Below are 21,764 nucleotides of genomic sequence, written 5' to 3'. Positions count from 1 at the left end.
TGAGAATCCAGTGTAGCGCGATCAATGAGTGGAATACAAACGCTGCTCGGCGGCCAGTGAGAGAAACTGAATGTTCGAAAGGTTGTTGTGTGTAATTTTTGCCGCTGGCGCCAACTATTAGCGATTAAGAACGAAATAAACAGTCCTTACCCTATTTCTTGAAGTTTTATGGGGTGTCCCAGAAAGTATGGGCACGACTTTGATAATGGAAATCATAGTACTTTTCCAAACAATCAAATATTTTTATATTTTTCTATAGGCTTTTTCAACCAGCATCTGCGATAAATTTGTTTGATTTAATAATCGTTAACATTTGACATTTTGATTTCAGAAAATCAATTCTTATCAGGTCAGCACAGACCCTACATTTTGTTTTTGTTAAAAAAATAACTAGTAAAATATGTTTTTATCAAAATCTTTCGCAGTGGTGAGTTCAAGTTCATTGTGTAAAGGATGTTTTTGTTTGAAATTTTATTTGGCTTCGTTAGAGAACACTTGAAAAAATAGTGAAATTCGAAAAATATCGTATTTCTGTCTATATTTGAGTTATAACTCTTCAGGTATTTTAAATAGTAATAAAAATAATGCATTTCAGATTTACGAAAGGTTAATGCGTATTCTCTTGGATAGGAAACTTTAATTTTTGATTTTTGGCCCTGGCAGGATTTTTTTTTGGATTACACGTGCTGATATAACTCAATTCACGTGACTCAATTCAAAACGATGAAGAGGGCATATATAGAAACCATTTTCAATTTCTTTGGTACATTTGGTCATTCATGGTACTAAATTTAAATATCGTTCGACAACCTTCACGTCATAAAAGTTTAGCCCGAATTCAGGTACAGACAGCACTGGATGGCACTTCAGAAAGTAGACATCATTCGTTAAATGCCAACTGCCAAGCTACAAACCGCAAACTGTGAACCAATATGGTGATAAATTTGAATACAATCCACCATTACTGGCGGCGATAATCACACAGCGTGAAACCAATCTATTGTTGTTATTGAAAAATAATCGGCAAATCTTGCGCGATTCAAACATACCCGTGAATTTATTTTCTCGCCTTTGGAACTTTGATGCCCTCAAACACATTTGGCTATGCGTACGAGTACAAATGCGATATATTTAGCAAGACATCCAGCATTATCCAATAATGGAATTGAATGTGTTCAATTATTTTGCAACATAACATACGAATCCACATTTGATGGGCCCTCCTCTCTTTTTTCAGATTGTCCAAACTGCGTCGAAGATTCCAGTGTCCCCACGAGATGGACCATGCCACTGTTGAAACTGGGCGAAAAGCGGTACTATCTTAGCATTTTCTTCAAGGTAAGTTACTCGTCGTCTGCTGCTATGCTCCACTGTAATACGAGTTCATGCTATGTTCTTCATCTGTAAGTGAAAGTAGTAAAGGCAAAACTAGTTTGTTAAATTTTGCTCAACGGATTCTTCAAATTCATTGAGTACATTGGTCGACGGTCTTACATTTCCTTTCCTTTCTAGGCTAACTGGTTCAAAGCCCTACAGTACTGCCGATACCATGGAATGCAACTCGCCAGCATCCAGTCACAGGAGGAAAACGATCGTCTGGAGAAATATGTCAAGGACTATGGTAATGTTCAATGCAATGTTCACTGATGGTTTGGGTTTATCAAGAAGGAGATAAGGGAGGTGTTTCGTGAAAGCAATGTATTCTGCTACGGGTGATACGTGAATGTCAATTACAATGCAGTTGAATTTAATTAATCTTGATGGATGGGATAATTGATTTACTTGTGTTCGGTAATTTCGCCGAATGGCGTTTGGCCGAATGCTATTTGGTCGAAAGGGTTGTTTGGCCGAATTGCGAATAAATAACTAATTACCTTTGTACAACGCTGACTAAATCAATATAATCAGTAACCATTATCCTCAACCCATCTACCAGCAGCTGCAATTTTTCACCACAAGATATTAATCAAATTGCAATAACTTTTTGGTTTCTCAATATTTTTGCCCCATTTTTTAACAAGCTCTGAGTAATATCTTATATTTTTAAAATCGGTGTCGATATTGACGATCCGTCGTCATCTGGTTTTGAAAATATAATATTCCATATTCCATGGGGGACCGACACTTCCCCTATAAAATTTCTTCGGCAGCCATTTTATTTTAGTCAATGTATATAAAAAAATGTGGGCTATACAATGTCAGGTAATAAAGAGCTTCTCTGAAAAAATGGTTAACTATTTGCTATTGTAGTGTGCTATTTCAATGCCTAAAAAATAATGCGCTCTCGGGCTAGGCATTGGATATATATAGAAAGCGTTGTGTTTGGATGGGCAGCTAATTCTTCCGAAAGAGGTGCACTTTGCGGAAAAGGACCACGTGATTATTGAGCTGAATTCGAATTCAGGTTGACTTCTGCGTTCATGAGTCCTCTCGTGGCGTAGGGGAAACGCGCCCTAACTAGAGATCAAGGAGTCGTGAGTTCGATTCTCACTGAGAAGACGTGTAACTTTTTCGTAACACTTCACATCAATTTGTCCATTTAATCCAATTGCAAACTATATGTAATGTTTAGCTTTTGGGTAGTTGTTAACTATTTGTTATAAAGTTTTTTGAAGTTTTTAAGACCATTATTTGGCGAACGTGGTACCAGAAACATAAATGCTTATTACTTAAATACTGCTTCACCAAATTCCTTCATATTTTCAAAACATACTCTGATTATTATATTGTTCCGAAAATAGAATATCCGAAAACGATAGAAAATCTGTACCTTGAGATATTTAAGTGAGTTATGGCTACGCGTCTGTCTCCCAAAGAATTTTGGAATATCTTTGGATCCAGATGAGCAATGCTCAAAATCAACACAGATCCTGAAAAGAAGAATAGTTTTTTGAGAACATGTGTAAAAATGGTGAGACAATATCTGAAAGCAAAAAAAAAAAGTTATCGTGATTTGAATATTTTGTTGATGTTTCATACAATTTTACCAAAGGTTTGGTTCAATATAAAACAACACGATACGCTGCCGTTATTCAAAATCTGTATCATGACGAAAAATATACCATATCCCATTCGCTTTTGAACGAAAAGCTTAACGACAAAGATGGTTCTCTAACATTGTATGAAAATTATGCATATTATATTTTGTTTGCTTTACATCGTGCATATCCTTCTCAAAATCCCTCAAATCCATTAACCACACCCCACGCAAACTTGCCATTTCCAATTACACCAAACATCATAGCAGCCTTTGTTTGGTTGAAAATATGACACGCTTGCTCGATGTTTTCATCCGTTGCTGCTCAACTTTATCCAAAATGATTATAGAATGGAAGCAATCTTTGAAAGAAAAATGATTTTGCTAAAGCCAGAAATTTATATCAAACCGGAGACGGTTTTACGGTCACCTACCGTTCCGTTATGGATGGTTATAGTATTGAGCTGGTGTTGTCATCTGCACTAGCACCTACCTTCTTCCATGTGTCGTTTGTCATTGAGTTCTGCACCAAAATAACATAACCACCATACGCCATCTACACTTACCAATCCACCTCGTCGCCAAAATGTAGTGTCGGATGCACGTAAAGAAAATTCGTCTGTTCGTCAGAATCGCGACCAAAACAAGACACCGTTTATTCCATGTCTACTACGATCTACAAACATTTAAGTAAATGAAAAAACCGAATTTAGTACTATACCATTTAATTCCACTAGAGTTTGTATCCTTTGACAGATACCCGTATTTCGACCTCAACTGTAAGGCCGTCTTCAGTAAGACGGGGTTGGTGGTCTAATGGTTACCGCTTCTGCTTCATAAGCAGAAGGCCGTGGGTTCAATCCCAGGCCCGTCCCATTCCTTGTACTTTGTAGTTATATCTTTCACTTGCTTCTATCTATCACTCTTAATATATCACAGTTGATGTATCTATCACAGTTCATAGCATTTGCTAGAACCCGAGACGGACAGAAATAAACCGTTTCCCCCTACGCTTCCATTCGTTGATCATTAAAGCATGCCTTCCTTTACGCCTGATACTTAGGCAGTCTGCTAACCACACCAGCAAGCCTCTCTGTCACAAAAATTACCCCACCCTTTAACCCTTCCCGCATAAACTGGTGTTGACGCAGTGGTATATACGGTCAACCGTGGGAGCTAGTTGAATGCATCATCAATTCCTTCCCCTTCCCCACATTGGTCTGCATTCTGACGTGGCAGGTACCATTGTTGCCTAAAAATAGAATAGAAGATCACCAGCACTTATACACTGAGGGTGCCTGTTGATCTCAAGCAGTCATCTGGTTGATTCCTTGTGTAAGTGCAGCTGATCTGGCGAAACTGGAGTAGCAACCACGGGCGGCCAATCAAGCTCAAGCTCAACTGTAAGGCCGTCTACAGTGTCGTGTAATAGACTTTACAAATCTTTACTTATTCAAATTTATCTTTCAATTCAATTCAACTTTCAATATCGCACACCTTCTAGTTCAATAGATATCGATGTTAGATGTTCACACCGTGTGTGAAACACTCGTATTAACTGTATTTCATCGAGAACATCATTTGGTGAAAATGAACTTAAAACACTTAAAATTTCAAGAGCACAAATCTGGAGAAAAAATCAATCGGATCGGATCAAATTTTAAACGCGATCAGTTTTTTGCTCCTTAAACAGATCAGTTGTTTGCTCCTTAAACAGATATTCCAGCAATATACCCTCATAAGCAATGCTAGGAATTGTAATAGTAGTAGGCTTGAGTTTTTGCGAAAATCACGTGGCTCTCCTTATGGACCGATGCACGTGTTCACTAATTTGACGTTTGAGCGGTGCCGAATTCACTGGTTGCCATGGTCACATAAATAACATGGCACCGCTAAAACGTCAAATAGTGAACCCGTGCAAAGGTCCATACAGTAGCTCAAAATTGTGAATCTCATCAAGTAGCCTATGTTGGATACATGAATTTTCTAAATCAGGAGTGTCATTGAAGGCTGCAAATGCGGGAAATGCAGCGGGAAATAGAGCATTTTTCTACAGTAGTTTCGAGTTGCCCTAAGCAACGGGTGTTTTGCTATTTTCAAGGCATTTTGCCTACAGCAGCGATACGCGTGAGTTTCACTGGCTCCGGTGACTGTGATTCGCTACGCTTGCCTACTGTAGTGTGAATCTCAGAACTTTTCCCAACTCTGCTCATAAGTGCTTAACTATCATAATGGATTTGTCTCCATCGATTTTTTCTTTCGCCAAATTAAAGATATTCGTAATATTTCTTGCTCATGGAGCAAGATGTAGTGATCTCTTACAGCACAAAAACATGTCACGAATGGTGAAACAGTTTTCTACAATATTGCAAAGAGAGCAACAATCAATGCGGATAAGCCCTTATGCAGAATGTCGATATCAAGGCATTGGCACAAATTTTAAAAACTGTCGCAGAGCAGCTTCCAAAACTTCGTGGAGCAACAAGTGCTTCGTGGAGCACGGTATGAAAACCGCTGATTTAAGGTATTCATCCCACTAATTCCTTCAAACATATGTCCAAGAAATCTTCTATTAGATCCTCCGTGGAATTTCATAAGGATTTTTGTTGGTTCTATAGTTCAATCTTTTTCACGGGAAGTTTAACCTTTTTCAGTTACTATAACTTTTACATAAAACATCGCGGATATAGTTTTATTTTCTTATTCAATAAAGCGCTCATATTATGCAAAGAGGCAATGTCCGAATTGGGGTGTTATTCCAAAAGTTTCTGAGTGTATTTTACAATCAATCTAAAAATTCTTTCAAGCTTCTCCTTGAAGTTTTAAAAATTCCAACAAAAGTTTGTTTGAGAATTCTTAAGAAAAATCTTCAGGGTTTGCTCAACAAATATCCATATGGATTCCTTCCGAGATTTTTGTATTAATACCAAAGGGAGCAATGTTTCAAGTATATTTTCTAGAATTATTCCAGAAACTACTGCAAAGCTTCTCCTGCAACCAACAATTCATCCATAGATTCGATTAGCGTTGAAAACATAATTTATTATTCACCTAAAACACTGCTTTTTCTCGCCACGCCATAATCAATGCCAGGATATATACGGGATATCCTGAAAGATTTCCTTCAGTAATTCGTATAAGAATTCCTCCATTGGTTTCCGCAGGAATTCTTCTTCTTCTTTTACGTTGTTATAGAAATTTTCAGCCCTGATCTGTCTCTTAGCTCCAGGAATATCTCTAAATATCTTTTTATCATAAATGCGCAAGTGACTTCGCCTGAAAACTAAACTCAGAAAATTTCCAGAGCTTTCTCTGTACATAATCTAATAATTCCTTCAGAAAACTTTTCAGGGATTTATATTTTTTTCTCAAATATCTTCCCATTAGATTTTCATCATTTTCTTCAGAATTCGTTGATGGATTCCTTCAGTAGTTTCTCTATGAGTTTCCAAAGAAATTTCTAGATGGATTATATATGAACTATTTTCAGTGGCTCCTCTAAGAAATCACTCAAATGTTTGTCCTAGAATTTCACCAAGAATTTTCACAACAATTACATTAAATTCATGTCTAGCAATTTTATTCCAAGGATGTATCTTGATGATCGATCCGGGATGTTTCAGGGCATAAATCCCAAGCTATGGAAATTCATTGGCTTGTAAACTCCAATGTTAAAGAAGCAGTAAGAAATTTAATCTAAAGGTCTTCGATCAGACCGTTCCTTCCGGTTATATTGGATAATCTGGCAATTTATCTACAAAAACAACACTTGGTATAAGAAATTGTTACGTTTTAGTTTTACTTTTAACTCGCCGTGTACTAAATCGTTAATTTTTAATTTTAGGTCTAGCTGCTGAGCACTTCTGGACGTCTGGTACGGATTTAGCCGAAGAAGGCAGCTTCTTCTGGATCTCTAACGGACGACCACTGTCATTCACCAACTGGAACGCGGGTGAACCCAACAACTTCCGATATGAAAATGGCGAAGAAGAACACTGTCTGGAGCTGTGGAATCGAGACGGAAAAGGACTCAAGTGGAACGATACGCCGTGCAGCTTCGAGACGTACTTTATTTGTGAAGTTTAGGGCGCACTGGCTTGCAGATATGGATGGATATGGTGATTACAAAGGAATTCATTCTGAAGAAAGTTTCGATCTTCAATTTTAAATATGTTTCGTTAATACGCTGTTATTGCTCTAATCGTTATTTTTGTCTTCCTTCTCAACATTGTGCCATTACCATTTCGGGTTGGCCGTTCTTATGTCCTTCATTTGCATTTGTTTTGATTGGTAGGTTCTCGAAATCATCAGAATAAGAGCAAACGATTGAAATAAATACATTCACCCACTTCGTAGCTTGAAGCCGAAAATAAGCATCAACTATTTCCATCACTAATAGTGATTCACTATTTCGATACGTTTCATACTTTTTACGTTGACAGCGTAGGACATACCAAATATGAAACTTGTTTGTAAATCTCCCAATATGTAAATCTTTATCTGTTACTCATCGTTTTTATCACCATCCTCCTTATCAGAAGCATTTGTTTTCCTTATTTTAAGTATTCATTCGTGAACCTGAGCCAATTTCAAAGATTCAAGTCTGTTCATAACTTTATACGATAAGAAGCGAATGTTCTTATTACTTAACTTAAAACCATCGACAAGCGTTACATCGAAGAATAGTTGTAAGTCAATAAGCTGTGTAAAAATGTAAAAAAAACAATATTTATGCATGAAGAGATTCTACATTGAAGCAGTGATCGATTCGTTGGACCAGTGATTAAGTTTTACGCGAAAGATTATGATAGGAAATTATAAATGAGGTAAGATAATTCGGTAGAAAATAGCTATTCTTAAGGAAACAGAGCGTAAAATCGATTTACTCTCATTTGTGTTGCCGGCCAGAGTGTAATAAAACTAGTATCAATCTTCAAAATAACAATCGTCAAATTTATTTCCAATATTCACAAAGCACCTGCCGTTTCCCTCTGCAATTTGCATCCAACCAATATGCTTGCTTATTTCCTATGACCGCTACGCAATGCTCATTATTGTGCATATTGTTAGGTTCATTGTTTCTCCAGTGAGTAAACATTACACGTTTCCCACTGAATTGCCACCTGAACACTCTATTCATTGCCAAATCGTTAGCCCCGATCCAATACTGTTTGTTCTTAGATCCTCCATTCACATCTATCTCCATTCCTACAGAAAAAAAAATAAACAAGTGATCATTTCCTATTCAATCAAACCAACATGTGAACCATACCACCCAATCGTACGATGTCCTGAACCTTGGCATTATCCTGTGCGGACTTAATTTCCACCAAATGCTTCCCAAGCGATCGACAATAGTCCCCAGCCTGGAACCAGTTCATCTTTTCATGTGGTTCAAAATTCGACGCGTATATATATTTCTGTCTTTTGCCACCTGGATGATCGGTCACGTCAACTCGGGGTGGCACATCCAATCCACAGGATTTCACGATGAACTCTTCGAAGGCTGAAACCTTGGTAAATCCCGTGTAGTCATGGGTGCTACACAAGTTTGATTGTTCTTCCCGGGCAGCAGTGAACGAAACGATTCCAATCAGATACCAAACACCGTTTCGAGTAATGTACAACCCTCCGCCACTATCGCCATTGCAAACGTTCGTTCCTGAAATATGAGACATATAACAGTTTTAAAATATTTTTTGGGAACAATGCTTATTTGTCCTGAAATATTTAAACTATAAGAGGGAAACGGATTGACATGAGCACATACACCAACTTATCCGAAGAAACACCCGGTTTGCAGAGTGTTTATTCGGATAGTTTAGCTCACGGTGTACTGACTTTTTCGGTAGTTCCAAAACCCAGTTATTTTTACGGAACAGATTGAGTGTGTATTCAGGCCCGTAATCATGTTTTTTATTAATATTCTTTGAAATTTTTGCTTTTAATCAGGGATAAGCAACCATGTTCATTCTACTACGAATGGAAAGAGTACAATGTACTGCTGAAATTCTTTGTTAATTTTTGTTTTGGTAACCCTTGCTAAATGTTATTTTTATTCAACCAAAATTGTTTTTGTTTTCTTAGACAAAATATCACAAGGTATTTTACATTGGATCATGTTAAATTTTTGAATTTAAGTTTAAGTTAAACAATGGTCTCTTATACTAATTAATAATATATGATTATAACATAGAATTTTGCATATACTAGTTTTTGTATATGCAAAACTCTATGTTATTATCATATATTATTAATTAGTATAAGAGACCATTGTTTTACTTAAACTTAAATTCAAAAATTTAACATGATCCAATGCATTGCCTTTATTTTCAAAAACTGATGAACCTTATCCAAAAATATTCCGCGGACTGTATCCTTGGCCCTCGAGGGCTACATTCGGCTCTCGGGCAGGATGCAGGAATGCAGCCAGCAATATCCCAAGATCATACAAAGTATGTGAAAAAATGTGATGTTGGTGCAACGATTTTTGACTGTTGGACGAACGTTGCATCCATATGATCAAGTGCCACGTAGTTGTGATTTTTTCTTACCATGACATATCCTGAAAGGAAGCGAGCACTGTCCTGTACAACTCTCCCGAAGACTGTAATCATCTTAATGGTCAAAGTTCGGCCCCAAAGCCAGTTTCGGAATAACTAACTTACATGGAACAAGCGGGAGATGGGCAAATTTTGTGTACGGTCTTCATTCATGGTTGCATACAATTTCAATCGGTCTTCAACGCTTATCAGCAAAGATATGGTATTGCAAAGTTTACTGATAAGACCGTGTTTCATCCTGTCGGTACTTAGCATGTAAATAGTACCACACTTCTCTATAATTATCCACGCACAATGCGTGGATGCTTCCGAACTTTTAGCATTTCCAATCAGCGGTTTGAACGATTTTCCGCTACTTTACCTGTATTACCAGTAGCCGAAATATCACGTTCGTTTGTCCTGATAGAGACCGATCAACATCATTGAACACGTGGATGTGCCCAGGAAAACCCTCAGGAAGCGTTGCATAGCTAAGTTGCTTCACCAACGCGGACAGAAATTTTCTAAGTCCAAACCGTAAACAACAAGGCCACGAAACGTCAAACACTTAGAAAATTTTACCTTAGCAACCGCGGCGTGCAGTCCGTGGTTGAGCATATAAACCAGGTTGCTATGACTGTGACCTGGTGTTAACGTCAATCCATCCATATAATCGTTCATAAAACTCACTGATTGGACGGATAAAACGACGTATACGTTTGCAAATGACAAACGTAAGAAAAGTCTCTCCCAGTCAATCTTTAGCAAATGCACAGATAATGCGACCGATTTGTTGAAAGACTCAAGAATACAGCTGGGAAGAATGCGATTTTTTCAGCATAGGTAGTGTTGGTGGCTACGTCGACCATGCAAACACTTGGAAGAACATTTCACTCACAATCTTGTAGGAATACCATGTCAACGCAACTACAATTACCACCGTTGGGGGTTTCCATTCTCAAAATCTGGAATCTAAATCAAGATTTTGGGAATAAAGTGTGTTTTTATGTTATGAAAATGAACTGAACTGAAAATGAACCGAATCCCGGAAAACGAAAATATTATTCATGAATATGAGTGCAAATCTAGAAAAAAAAAACAAAATTATGTTCGTGTAAATGTTGCTGGAATCTTTTTTCGCTAGCAAACAAACGCAAATATTCCGGTGAAAACCATCACGTTTCGCCGTAAAAACAGTTTTATTCGGTAGTTACCAACACGTTGTCTGCCGGAGGTGTAGAAATCAGTGAAAAATCGATCATTTCTGCGTATAAATTATCGAACCTTTCAAGCTGTTCGAGAAACCATAGAACAAAGCTTTTTGTACTTCTTAGAGGAACGTCTTTTTAATGTTGAATACGAAAATGAACTCAAGAGTCCAAGATTGTCCTTAACATAAGTTATGTGTTCAAGGAAGTAGGATATGAAGGTTTGTTTCGCTAAACTCTGCGTAAAAAAGGTCATATTATTACGGGGCGCTAATACAGCTTGGAAATTTCAATTGATTCTTAGAACTTCGCAAAAATCCACTTTACACAAAAGTACCGTTTGAACCGCCGCTTAAAGGTGTTGAGAGCATGCACCTCATCTCTTAATATTCGTTATTATTGAAGAATTTTCTGATTGCACAAAAAACACGGCAGTAAAAAGAAAAAACACAACGTATTTTATGGAAATCCCCTATTTGGTCCCAAGTCCTTGAACAAATTATTGAATTAAACAATTAAATTATTAAATTAAAAAATCTTTAAAAAATTTCTTGCAAAATTTTCAATATAAATACAATTGATAGAAAATTCTTGGGAACTATTCAAGACAAATTCACCCAGACAACCAGAATTTACGAATAATGAAATCCCCTTTCACGTTATGGTCAAATGAGTAAGGTTTTAAGTATAAGATGTTGTGAAACGTCCTTATGCGTACAATTGTGTAGGCGATATTTTTATATGGTAAAAATTACACTGCAGAACACGATTTTATCTCAAGCACCAAAATACCGCTATTTACATAATTAAGGTTTTCTGAATCCATTGCCGTTTTCAGAAATATCATAGCACGTCTAGTTTAAGAGATATTTGCTGTTGAAAATGCAAAATTTGTCTATTTCAGCCAACTTGCATGCAAGTTCGCCATCTTGTTTGGCAATTTATTTGCTTAATTTGCCACAGAATTCAATCTTCATGTGTGTAACAATACTTATGAACAAAGTTTATAATACTTTCAATGCACAAAAGCTATTTTGTGATGGTTTCGAAAAGTATTGTATTTTGCCATATAAGAGAAACGATGAATTTTGTATGGAGACTGAAAGCTTGTAGAAAAATTCGTTTTAATCCAAATTCAATCCTGAAATTACACCCAAATTATATCTGAAATGAAAGCTAAAGTCCTATTTTGTGTGCTTGGTGGATTAGATCACAAAAAAGCTTGATAAATCATACTTAAAATTTCATGCAAACATCAATTAAATCAGTGTTTCATACAACTTTGGTGACCTGTAGCTAAAAATTGTGACGTGCTGGAACATTTCTGAGAACGGCATCAGATTTAGCAACCCCAAAATCTACTCGAGACACATAATGTGGTCCTTGATACAGGCAAAAATGTCGTTTTTGTTACGCTGTGTTACCACACAATGCGAATGTATCGATTTTATTGCGCAGTTATCTGTACACTCATGCTTATTATCTTTGATAACAAAGTAAACCTGACAGCTGCTACGGATTGATCTGACTATCATTCTATAATTCTATATGAATCGAAACCAAATTTGCGAATCAATTCAGAAGAACAGATTTTTATTCGAGGAAACTCGTCAATTAAACGATTTTATCTATTGATGTAATTAGTACAAATAAAAGAGTTTTTGAGTATATTTGTATACGTCCTCTGGTTGGCGCTAGTAGAAGTAAATTTAAAAAATGACCTTCACCCAAATTTGAACAAAACGCAGGAGATTAGTGATTTCCGAACTTTTTCGGAGTATTGCCCCATTGGCACCAATAAACTCTGAAATCTTCCTCTGGTATATACATCACATTTTGCGTATGGAAAGAAAAAAAAAATTGAATCTTGTGGGCACAACAAACCTTTTATTGGTTTGTTGTTTTTGCTCTTAATGATTTTCGTACGAACAGACAGTTTTGTTTAGTCCCGTTTTTCTGACTTTCCCGTTCAATATCTATTACTTTTTGAACACACATTTCAATTTTCAATTTTTTCATGTCCGAATACCTTTTTTTTTAATCAAAAAAAAACCTTCAAACTTTCTAGATGTCCTGCTTTTAGAAACATCCAACATAAACCAACATTCTTAATATCGTATTCAAAAAAAGTTTCGTTCATAGGGTTTACAGACCACGCCTTGTGATCTTTTGTCGATACAAAAAAAAAATGTTTGATTCGTGAAACTGTGGTCTTTGGCCAGACCCAGCATCGAAACTGAACACAGAGCTCGATTTCTGAGGTCATTCTGCACCTCTGGGCCGATTTTTAAAAAATCACTAGGAGGAATCTCAAAAAATCTTGATTTGAAGTTTTTGATTAAAAATTTCAATATAATTAAGGATCGCAGCAAGCCACGAGTGCGAACGGTTGTGTTTGAAATTTAATGTCACGTTTTTTCGTCTCCGAAAATTATTTCAATTCGGCTGACGGAATTATAAATCGGCTGGTGTGAAATTCAAAAAAGCTTATTCGACTAAAGCTGAGATTCTTTTTTCTAATAATAAGTGAATTTTATCGTGTATAAGATTAAACGTAATTGTAACCGATGGTTTCATGATTTTGGTTTGTGACTCCATCACAAATATAATAATATTACTCCTTAATGTGACTCTGGACTATGCTCAACGTGAGAGACAAACCAGGTCCGTCGCACTCGGGCTCAGATTGGGTACCACTTCTAGTACTGCATTCGGTCCCTCGGTAGTGCAAAAGGTACCCAAGTTTGACAGATCGCAGTACACTTTTCACAGCATTCTAGATTACCTTATGAGCCATAAAATTTTGGGCAACTGCAAGGGACATGGAGGTCTTTAATTTGTCTTTGGACAAACTGTCTCTCACACATACACTCCCTATGAGCCTCTGTACGTGCCATAAATTCTTTTGTTCTCATGACTTTTACTGTGCGCCGTGTGTTGGTGCTGTCTCGCTCTATCTTACAGGCAACTTGAAAACAGAGCGCACAGTAAAAGTCAAACGTTTTATAGCATGCACAGGCTCATCCCTTCCAGCGGTATCACTCACCAAAACTAGCAGTCTGTTGGCAGCGATTTGAACGCCGGTAAAAGACACTCAGCCGAAACAGCAACTCAGAGGCATGATCAAGGGGCGGTGATACTCGCAGAAACAATAAATATTTAAATACGGCAAACTCGGGTTCGCTCGTTTTCTTAGGGGAATTAGAGGGTCGATCTCGGTTTGCTAACTCTCGCCAGTTTAATTCTGCACTCAACGTACAAGCGAGCAGTAAGTGCGCGGCGGTTGTAAATTTATAATATTCGCATGCAAAAGTGATATTAGTAGTGAGTTTTTTTTAATAATTTGTTTGTTCTTTATTTTAGATCTAGTGTCATTAAAAGTCTTAAAGTCTAAAGTTAGTAGTGTTAGTTCTGAAGAAGTTATTCAAAAGTAGTTAATAACGTTAGTAGAAAAAGCGTGGTCAAATGTCTAAAATTATATTGTGTTAATCTAGGGTAGAGTGACCTAGCATGGTCCAGCGCATCTGAAACACTACAAAATAAGTTGAAGTTAAAAGCAAGAAAAAGGTAACGATATGCACATTTTTAGATTATTTAGTCTAAAATGATCTAAAACTAATTCCTAAATACTAATATAAAATGCGGTTTTGGAGAAAATGCGGTAATACGTGAAGTGTGACTAATTAGTGTGGTAGGTCCACAAAGGGGCCTTTTTCTTTGTATTTATCAGCTTTGTTCGGAGGAAGATCGCCATCTTTATTCCCTTAGAACAAAGGCAAGCTTGGGTCCTTGCATGCCTGACCAGAGAAGCCATCTTGGGATTCGGTGAAAGATATTGAAGTGGCGGAGCAAAACCGCGTCGAATAGGAAGCCGATTCCAACCAAAGCTCCACCCGAAGTTCCGAAAAGCCAGGTCCTCGACCGCCAACCACGAGCGACGTAGGAATACCCGATCCCCTGCTGGTCCGGTGCCCTATCAATGGAAATACCAACCAAGGACGCCCCGATACGCCATTAGCCGTTGCAAAATCCACCCCGACCACCTGCCGTTAGTCCGCAAAAAGTCCACCACGCATGAGTAAAAACCGCAAGTAGACCTATGTGACGTCACGTTATAGCTAGATCATAAGAAATGGTCATTATACACGAATCTTTATGTAAAAACACTCAATACACAATGTTACACGTAAATGCAAAATGTTTTAAAGGATTTTCAGAAAGTTAAATAATTCACCACTAATTAGATTTGCTTCGTTTCCGAACTCGAAAGGAGTCTTCAAACCTCCCTCACTTTGCGTTAGATCTTAATTGAATTGGCAGTGTGGCCTTTGAGTACATTTCCCTTAAGACGTTGTTTGTGAATGCCACCCATCCTGAGCACACTTCTGAGGATGCTCTAAGAGAGAGTTTCTGCTGGAAGTAGACCTGTGAACATAAGTGAGTGTCTTGTACCGATTTCCCTGATTCTGACCCTGGAGATCCCCTTTTCCACTGAGCATAGCCGAGGGGACTATATAGTGACGTGGTGTTTTAACTTTTATACGCAAAACCAGAAAAACTGCAAATCCCCGTGTCGTGCAAATGTTGTACAATGAATGCAAAAAAGCGAATGTTTGCAACTTCAAGAACAACGAAGAGTATTTTTATTGAAGAAATGAAGATTATACTACTAATTTTGGTGAAATTGTTCCCTGCTTTATGATGCATTATATTTAAAATATTTCAATTCACAACCGATTCTATTTTTGCACGTGCAAACAAGTTTTTCGCTTGAATTTCTAAACATCAAGCAAGGCCTATGAAACCAGTGTAAAAAGAGAATCGAGTGGAATTCCAACATGTAGAGTTTAGTAAATTTCTTGCAAATCAGTAGATCAAGATGTTTATCAATTTGTTGTATAACGGGAAAGGGACGGAATAAGTTTTTTTTTGCAATTTCTCATCGTACTAGGCTGTTTTTCATCACGTCAATCTGTCAGGAAACGGCCTACTTTCCTGCACTGAAGTATGCAGTGCGAGAATAGTCATCACGCAACTGAAACCAGTGCTGTAATGTTTCATTACGCAACGCTTTCGCATTACGCAACTGTTTTGAGTTGGGTAATCAATCATTTTAAAACATTTAAAACATTTTAATTTCTTTACATTGGTCACCCAGTGGTTCCGTAAAAGGTTTCGTGAGTTTCGTGGTGGCCAATTCAAACAAGTGATGGAACTGTGCCTTGTGGCTCGTCACATCGTTTACATCATTTATAAGGTATATTATCAAAGATGTCAGTGACAGAGATACAATTATCTATAGTAACATTGGCCAGTTCTTCTTCTTCTTGGCATAACGTCCTCACTGGGACAGAGCCTGCTTCTCAATCTAGTGTTCGCATTCGTTTGTCGTGTGGCAGATACGATGATACTCTATGCCCAGGGAAGTTAAGGAAATTTCCATTACGAAAAGAACCTGGACTGACCGGGAATCGAACCCAGACACCTTCAGCATGGCTTTGCTTTGTGACCGCGGACTCCAACCATTCGGCTAAGTAAGGCCCCATAATTCAGCCAGTTCCGAAAGTCTTAAGTATGTGCAGAGTTAAATAGAAATTACATCTTCAACCTTAATAGAAAAAAGCTGCTTCATAAGAGGATATTCCGATCAAGTGCAGCGTAGCCAAAGACATTCTGCATCCCTTCGGCAATGTTGTCCACTAGAACGGACACATTGAAAAAGTTGAGAATGATACCCACGGTGCAATAAACCTGGGAGGGAGGCACCGATATTACACACGAAATATGACACAAAATTATTTCGAATTGCAAGAAAACTCCACCTTGCCAACGACTATCAAAGCAGACTTGATGAAAATCGCTAGTTTTCTTTTGTTGTGTTCCTTCGATCGTTCTGGACAAAAATGGAAAAAGGGCCAAAGTTTTTTATGCATTTCATTTGCGTTTTTATTGGAAAAAGTAAAATGATGCGTAGGGTCGGTGCTCCCTTAGTAGACAGTCCCCTATAGTCGCACTAGTGGCTTTTTACGGCCGTTTTGCAATAAATCGTTTCAAAATATATTTTGTCATGAAGGTCAGGAGCTTTTTATCTAAGTACCATTAATACACAGCTTGATTTTGTGCAAAAAATGATCGAAAAAATGAGTTTTGATTAAAATTTGAGCTCCCTTGCGCCAATAGTAAACCTATCGTTCCTATAGTAGCACTACTGAGAGAAACTATTTTTTATTTTACGAAATAATTGATGAATTAGGAACTTGTTTTACAGCAAACGAGAGCTTTTTATCCACTCTTCATAGGAAAAATATAAATTTTTTGTTAAAATACGATTTTGATTTGTATTTTGCCAACACCGTGATGCTAGTGCTAATATAGGAACAGAAATAAGAAATAGTGCTACCATAGGCACATGTGTTCCTATAGTGGCACAAGCGATAAAAATACGAACATATGAGTTTTAATAGTTTTCATATTTTTCCCACAAATCCAAGAAAAAAAGCTTGCAGATGACGTTAAAATTATGACGCTAGCGTTAATTTTTGATTTTATACGAATATTTGTTCTTAGCTATGCGACTATTGGTTCATTAGGGCGGTTCAAAATTTTAAAATGTTTGAGAATCCAATCTCCCATATGTTCCTTACCATCCTTACCATAAAAATAGTGTTCTGTGAAATTTTCAGCTCTTCAGGTGGTCATTTGAAGGTGGCCCAAAGACAATGTAGGTTTATATGGAAATTACTATGGAGGAATTTTGAAAAATGTTCCAAACACGCTAGAACTGTAATGTAATTAAAAACTTATTATCCCATAGTAAAAACTCATTCTTTAAATATAATTAAGAAATTTGCTGAAGAGAGAAGTTCAATCCGACCGATAGCAGAAGAGATATTCATGAGTTAGTTTGCTATTATCTAGCTTAATATGGGATTAAAGCCCTGAAAACATGTACAAAAATCTCAAACAATTTTAGCTCAAAATGGATTTGTTTCTTCAGCAACATCCTTTATTAAGATTTGAAGAATGAGTTTTAACTATAGGATAATAAGTTGGTACTTACATTACAGTACTAGCGTGTTTGGAACATTTCTCAAAATTTCTTCATAGTAATTTCCATATAAACCTACATTGTCTTTGGGCCACCTTTAAATCACCACTTAGAAAGCTGACAATGTCACAGAATACTATTTTTATGGTAAGGATTGTAAGGAACATATGGGATAATGGATTCTCGAACATTTTTAAAATTTGAATCGCCCTATTGGTACATTGACCCTATTTGAATACTTTATATTCAATCGGGATAAAAGGAGCTATTGTGACAGTACTTTTGAATAAACATGAATAGTTTTTCAATCGATTTTTTGCCACATTTGATAAAATGCAAAAATATGTTTTATTCAATTACGCGCTTTTATCATGTTTGTCCATTGATTTAGATCTGGGCTCACAGTGACAGTTCGTGACAGCAGAATCTCGGCTCACCTTGACGTACATAAATTTCGTATTGGTTTCTCCCTCCCAGCTATAAACTAAGAACAAAACCTTACGGTGTTGATCTTGATGTTCCAAATGTCAATTTTCTGGCCAGATAATCAAGGTACCACAGGAAAGGTTTGCTCCTCATGAAGTTTAAATCCAGAAGGTGATTGTATGAGGACTTATACTTTAGCATGGTTGGTGTGTGCTGCTAGGTAGATTTCGAGGCTTTTGTGGGTCTCAGAAGCCGCACTATTCGTTATATTTATATTTAGTTAGCTACGCATTTTTTTTATACTGACAATTAATCATTATCATGTGATTTGATAAACAAAACTGACTGAAGATGAGTCATCTACGCATTGTTGATATTTACTCACCATTTGTGTAACCTGCGCAAAACATCCCATCGTAAATAGTTCTATCGAACAAATCCGGATTACTTTCCAAACACTTGGTATAACTAATCAGTGGCACCGATGTAGCCTGTAGGGCATCGGCTACAGCGTCATATTCAGTGTAACCCCATCCAACTACGATTCCTTTTTCGGATCCGTCGTTAAAGCTTATCATTGGCTGAGGAAACACACAGATTGGTTGAACATAAGCTGTGAATTTGGCCTGAGTCGCCAGTTTCAATACAGCTACGTCATATTTGCTCGTCGTCGGCTGGAACTCTGCATGAGTAATGACTTGCAGGACGGCGTGTTCTTGTACTGTATCGGCGTACAAATTCAATTTGAACTTTCCCAGCTGCACGTATAAGCTTTCCGGGGAGACAACATGCCCTGAGCTGGAATCCACAACGCAGTGAGTCGCTGTGACGATGCTGAGCTCATTTACCAGCGTCCCGCCACATATGTAAGACTTTTGAAAACCAGATTTCATATATAACGCTGCGTGCCAGGGGAACTCTCCCGGATTGGTTGTGTACCCGTGGGTGACCAACTGTTGCAGGTTGATCTTTCTCTTTCCACAAGATGCATCATTAACGCTGGTTTCGGTTGGCGCCAAATTTATTAAAACGAGAAACCCCAAAACAATCACACACGAACTGCTGTTCAACAAACTGTTCACACCCGATGCCATTCCTGCTACGACTGAAAACCAGTTGGAGATCTGAATATTTTTGATGGAGGCATGCGAAAAGAATAGCACACGTCATGGCTGAAACTAGAGACCAGTTTTAATTTGCTTCTTCATCTTAAGGGGCTCATAAACTCAGATTTTGCTGATTAATGATAAAACAGTCCGATCATTGTCGCACATACGTATAAGTGTGTTGTTCGTCATCTGAATGGGTTTCGCTGAATTGTTCTTGTCTTTCTTCCTGCTATTATAAACAGATTTTCGTTATTTTTTTCAATATCCATTTCGTAAAACAAGATTTTGTACAAATAACATTATTTTCACGTACCATATGAAGTATACGTAATTGACACAATATGTCAATTCATCAGCTGACGGATTTCACGTCAACTCGACACGCGATTGGCAGCACCCCTTCAGAATTTAATGAAACTTTCTGTATGTCAAAAGTATGTGAAATTAAGATACTTTGCATATTTTGGCTTACAAGGCTTACAAGAAGGTTCTTCGTTCTGCTGAACGATCCGGCTGGAATAACCTTTGTACAAATGTATTCAGTTTGAGTGAAGTCAGTCGGCTGAACAAAATCCTTGCAAAATCTAAGGATTTCCAAGTGAACGAAATTCGCTTACCTAATGGTGACTTTACTTCTTCCGATGAAGAAGTTTTAGATGTTTAATCAATACGCACTTCCCCGGATGTGTGGACATAGCATCTACGGATGAACCAAATGTCTTTTCATGTAGTTACGAGTCTCTGGCCTCAGCTCGCAGTATCGTAACTACTGAATCGATTCAATGGGCACTTAATAGTTTGGCTCCTTTCAAATCTCCAGGAGCGGATGGGATTTATCCTGTTCTGCTCCAAAAGGGATTTGACTTTATCAAATATGTTTTGAAAAAGCTACTTGTAAGCAGTTTTGCTACCGGGTACATTCCCAGATCCTGGCGTGATATTACTGTAGAGTTTATCCCGAAAGGAGGACGTGCGTCGTATGAAGAAGCGAAGAGTTTTAGACCAATTATTCTGACCTCTTTTCTTCTGAAATGTCTGGAATGCATTATCGATCATCACATTCGTGATGTTTATTTGGCAAACATGTGAATCAACATGATTACCAATCTGGAAAGTCCACTGTGACTCTTTTTCACCAAGTTGTATACGATATCGAGAAAGTATTCGCTCAGAAGCAGTCCTGCTTGGGTGTTTTCTTGGATATTGAGGGTGCCTTTGATAACGTGTCTTTCGATACCATATTGGAAGCCGCACGAAACCATGGGCTACCTACAATGATTACCAATTGGATTCATCAAATGCTCAAAAACCGACATCTCTTCTCGACATTGCGTCAAGCAGCAATTCAAAAAATGAGTGTTTGCGGATGCCCCCAAGGGGGAGTCTTATTACCACTTTTGTGGAATCTCGTAGCAGATACGCTATTGAGGCAACTCAATAATTGCGGTTTTCCAACTTATGGATTTGCCGACGACTATCTTGCTCTGATAGTTGGTATGTGCATAAGCACCCTATTCGATCTGATGCATAGTGCTCTTCAGGTAGTCGAGAGTTGGTGTCACCAATATGGCCTTTCGGTTAACCCAAATAAAACATCAATTGTTCTTTTTACGGAAAGACGAAACCGCGATGGAATTCGACCTTTACGTCTTTTTGGCACTGAGATTAATGTGACTGATCAAGTAAAGTATGTCGGAGTCATTCTAGATTCCAAACTTTAATGGACACCTCACATTGATTTCAGAGTCAAAAAAGCTTGCATGACCTTCGGTCAATGCCGGCGACCCTTTGGTAAAACTTGGGGCCTCAAACACAAATATATCAAATGGATTTACACAACAGTTGTTCGACCAATATTGGCATATGGATGTCTTGTGTGGTGGCAAAAGGGCGAAGTAAGAACAATCCAATCAAAATTGGGCCATCTCCAAAGGATGTACTTGATGGCGATGTCTGGTGCGTTCTTCACAACTCCCACAGCAGCGCTCTTCGACGTTGCGCCACTACACATATATCTTAAACAAGAAGCACTTTCTTGCTCTTACCGTTTTTGGGTACTGGATCTACTGGAGAAAAATCCAGTGAATCGTAGGTCTACACACACTTCGTTGTTTCTAAAATTTAAATAATTTACAGTGAACTCTTCGTAACTCGGTGTTCCATATCACGATGTCGAATTATGAACTACAGTAAAAGTTGGGTTTATGACTACCTCGATACTCCCTGGAATCGCAATTCGATTGATTGATTATATGTTCTATACCTTTATATCGTGTTTTGGAGAGTTGACTGCCCATGTTCGCATAGTCGACGTAAGTGCCAATATGACCGAAATGCATTCTTATCCTAATAATACATTCGTTGGATATGCGAACGGCTCTTGTTTGTTTTGAAATATTTGAATAATAAGAGGAAAACAGATTGACATGAGCACATACACCAACTTATCCGAAA

The 21,764-nt window shown here is 37.7% G+C and overlaps 2 protein-coding genes across 4 annotated transcripts in view; one reads left to right on the top strand and one right to left on the bottom strand.

The window, feature by feature from the left end:
• The window catches only part of LOC5575057 (collectin-10), a 188,147-nt gene extending 180,317 nt beyond the window's left edge, over positions 1–7,830 (top strand). For all 3 annotated transcript variants that reach the window (XM_021843164.1, XM_021843163.1, XM_021843162.1), the window contains 3 exons: positions 1,238–1,338; positions 1,513–1,621; positions 6,822–7,830. In XM_021843164.1, coding sequence (XP_021698856.1) covers positions 1,238–1,338; positions 1,513–1,621; positions 6,822–7,063 — 452 coding nt within the window. In that variant the 3' untranslated portion in view covers positions 7,064–7,830. The remainder of the gene's footprint in view (positions 1–1,237; positions 1,339–1,512; positions 1,622–6,821) is intronic.
• LOC5575056 (chymotrypsin-like protease CTRL-1) lies at positions 7,554–19,380 on the bottom strand. Its single transcript, XM_001661726.3, has 3 exons — positions 18,587–19,380; positions 8,250–8,639; positions 7,554–8,185 (listed from the first exon to the last, which is right to left on the bottom strand). Exons 1-3 carry the CDS (start codon positions 19,293–19,295, stop codon positions 7,932–7,934), a joined length of 1,353 nt encoding a protein of 450 aa, XP_001661776.3. The 5' UTR covers positions 19,296–19,380; the 3' UTR covers positions 7,554–7,931.
• Between the last annotated feature and the right edge of the window lie 2,384 nt (positions 19,381–21,764).

The sequence above is a fragment of the Aedes aegypti genome, chromosome 2 (genome assembly GCF_002204515.2).
Source record: "Aedes aegypti strain LVP_AGWG chromosome 2, AaegL5.0 Primary Assembly, whole genome shotgun sequence".
NCBI lineage: Eukaryota > Metazoa > Arthropoda > Insecta > Diptera > Culicidae > Aedes > Aedes aegypti.
Note: the sequence above shows the minus strand (reverse complement) of the source record. Positions and strands in the feature narration are given on the sequence as shown.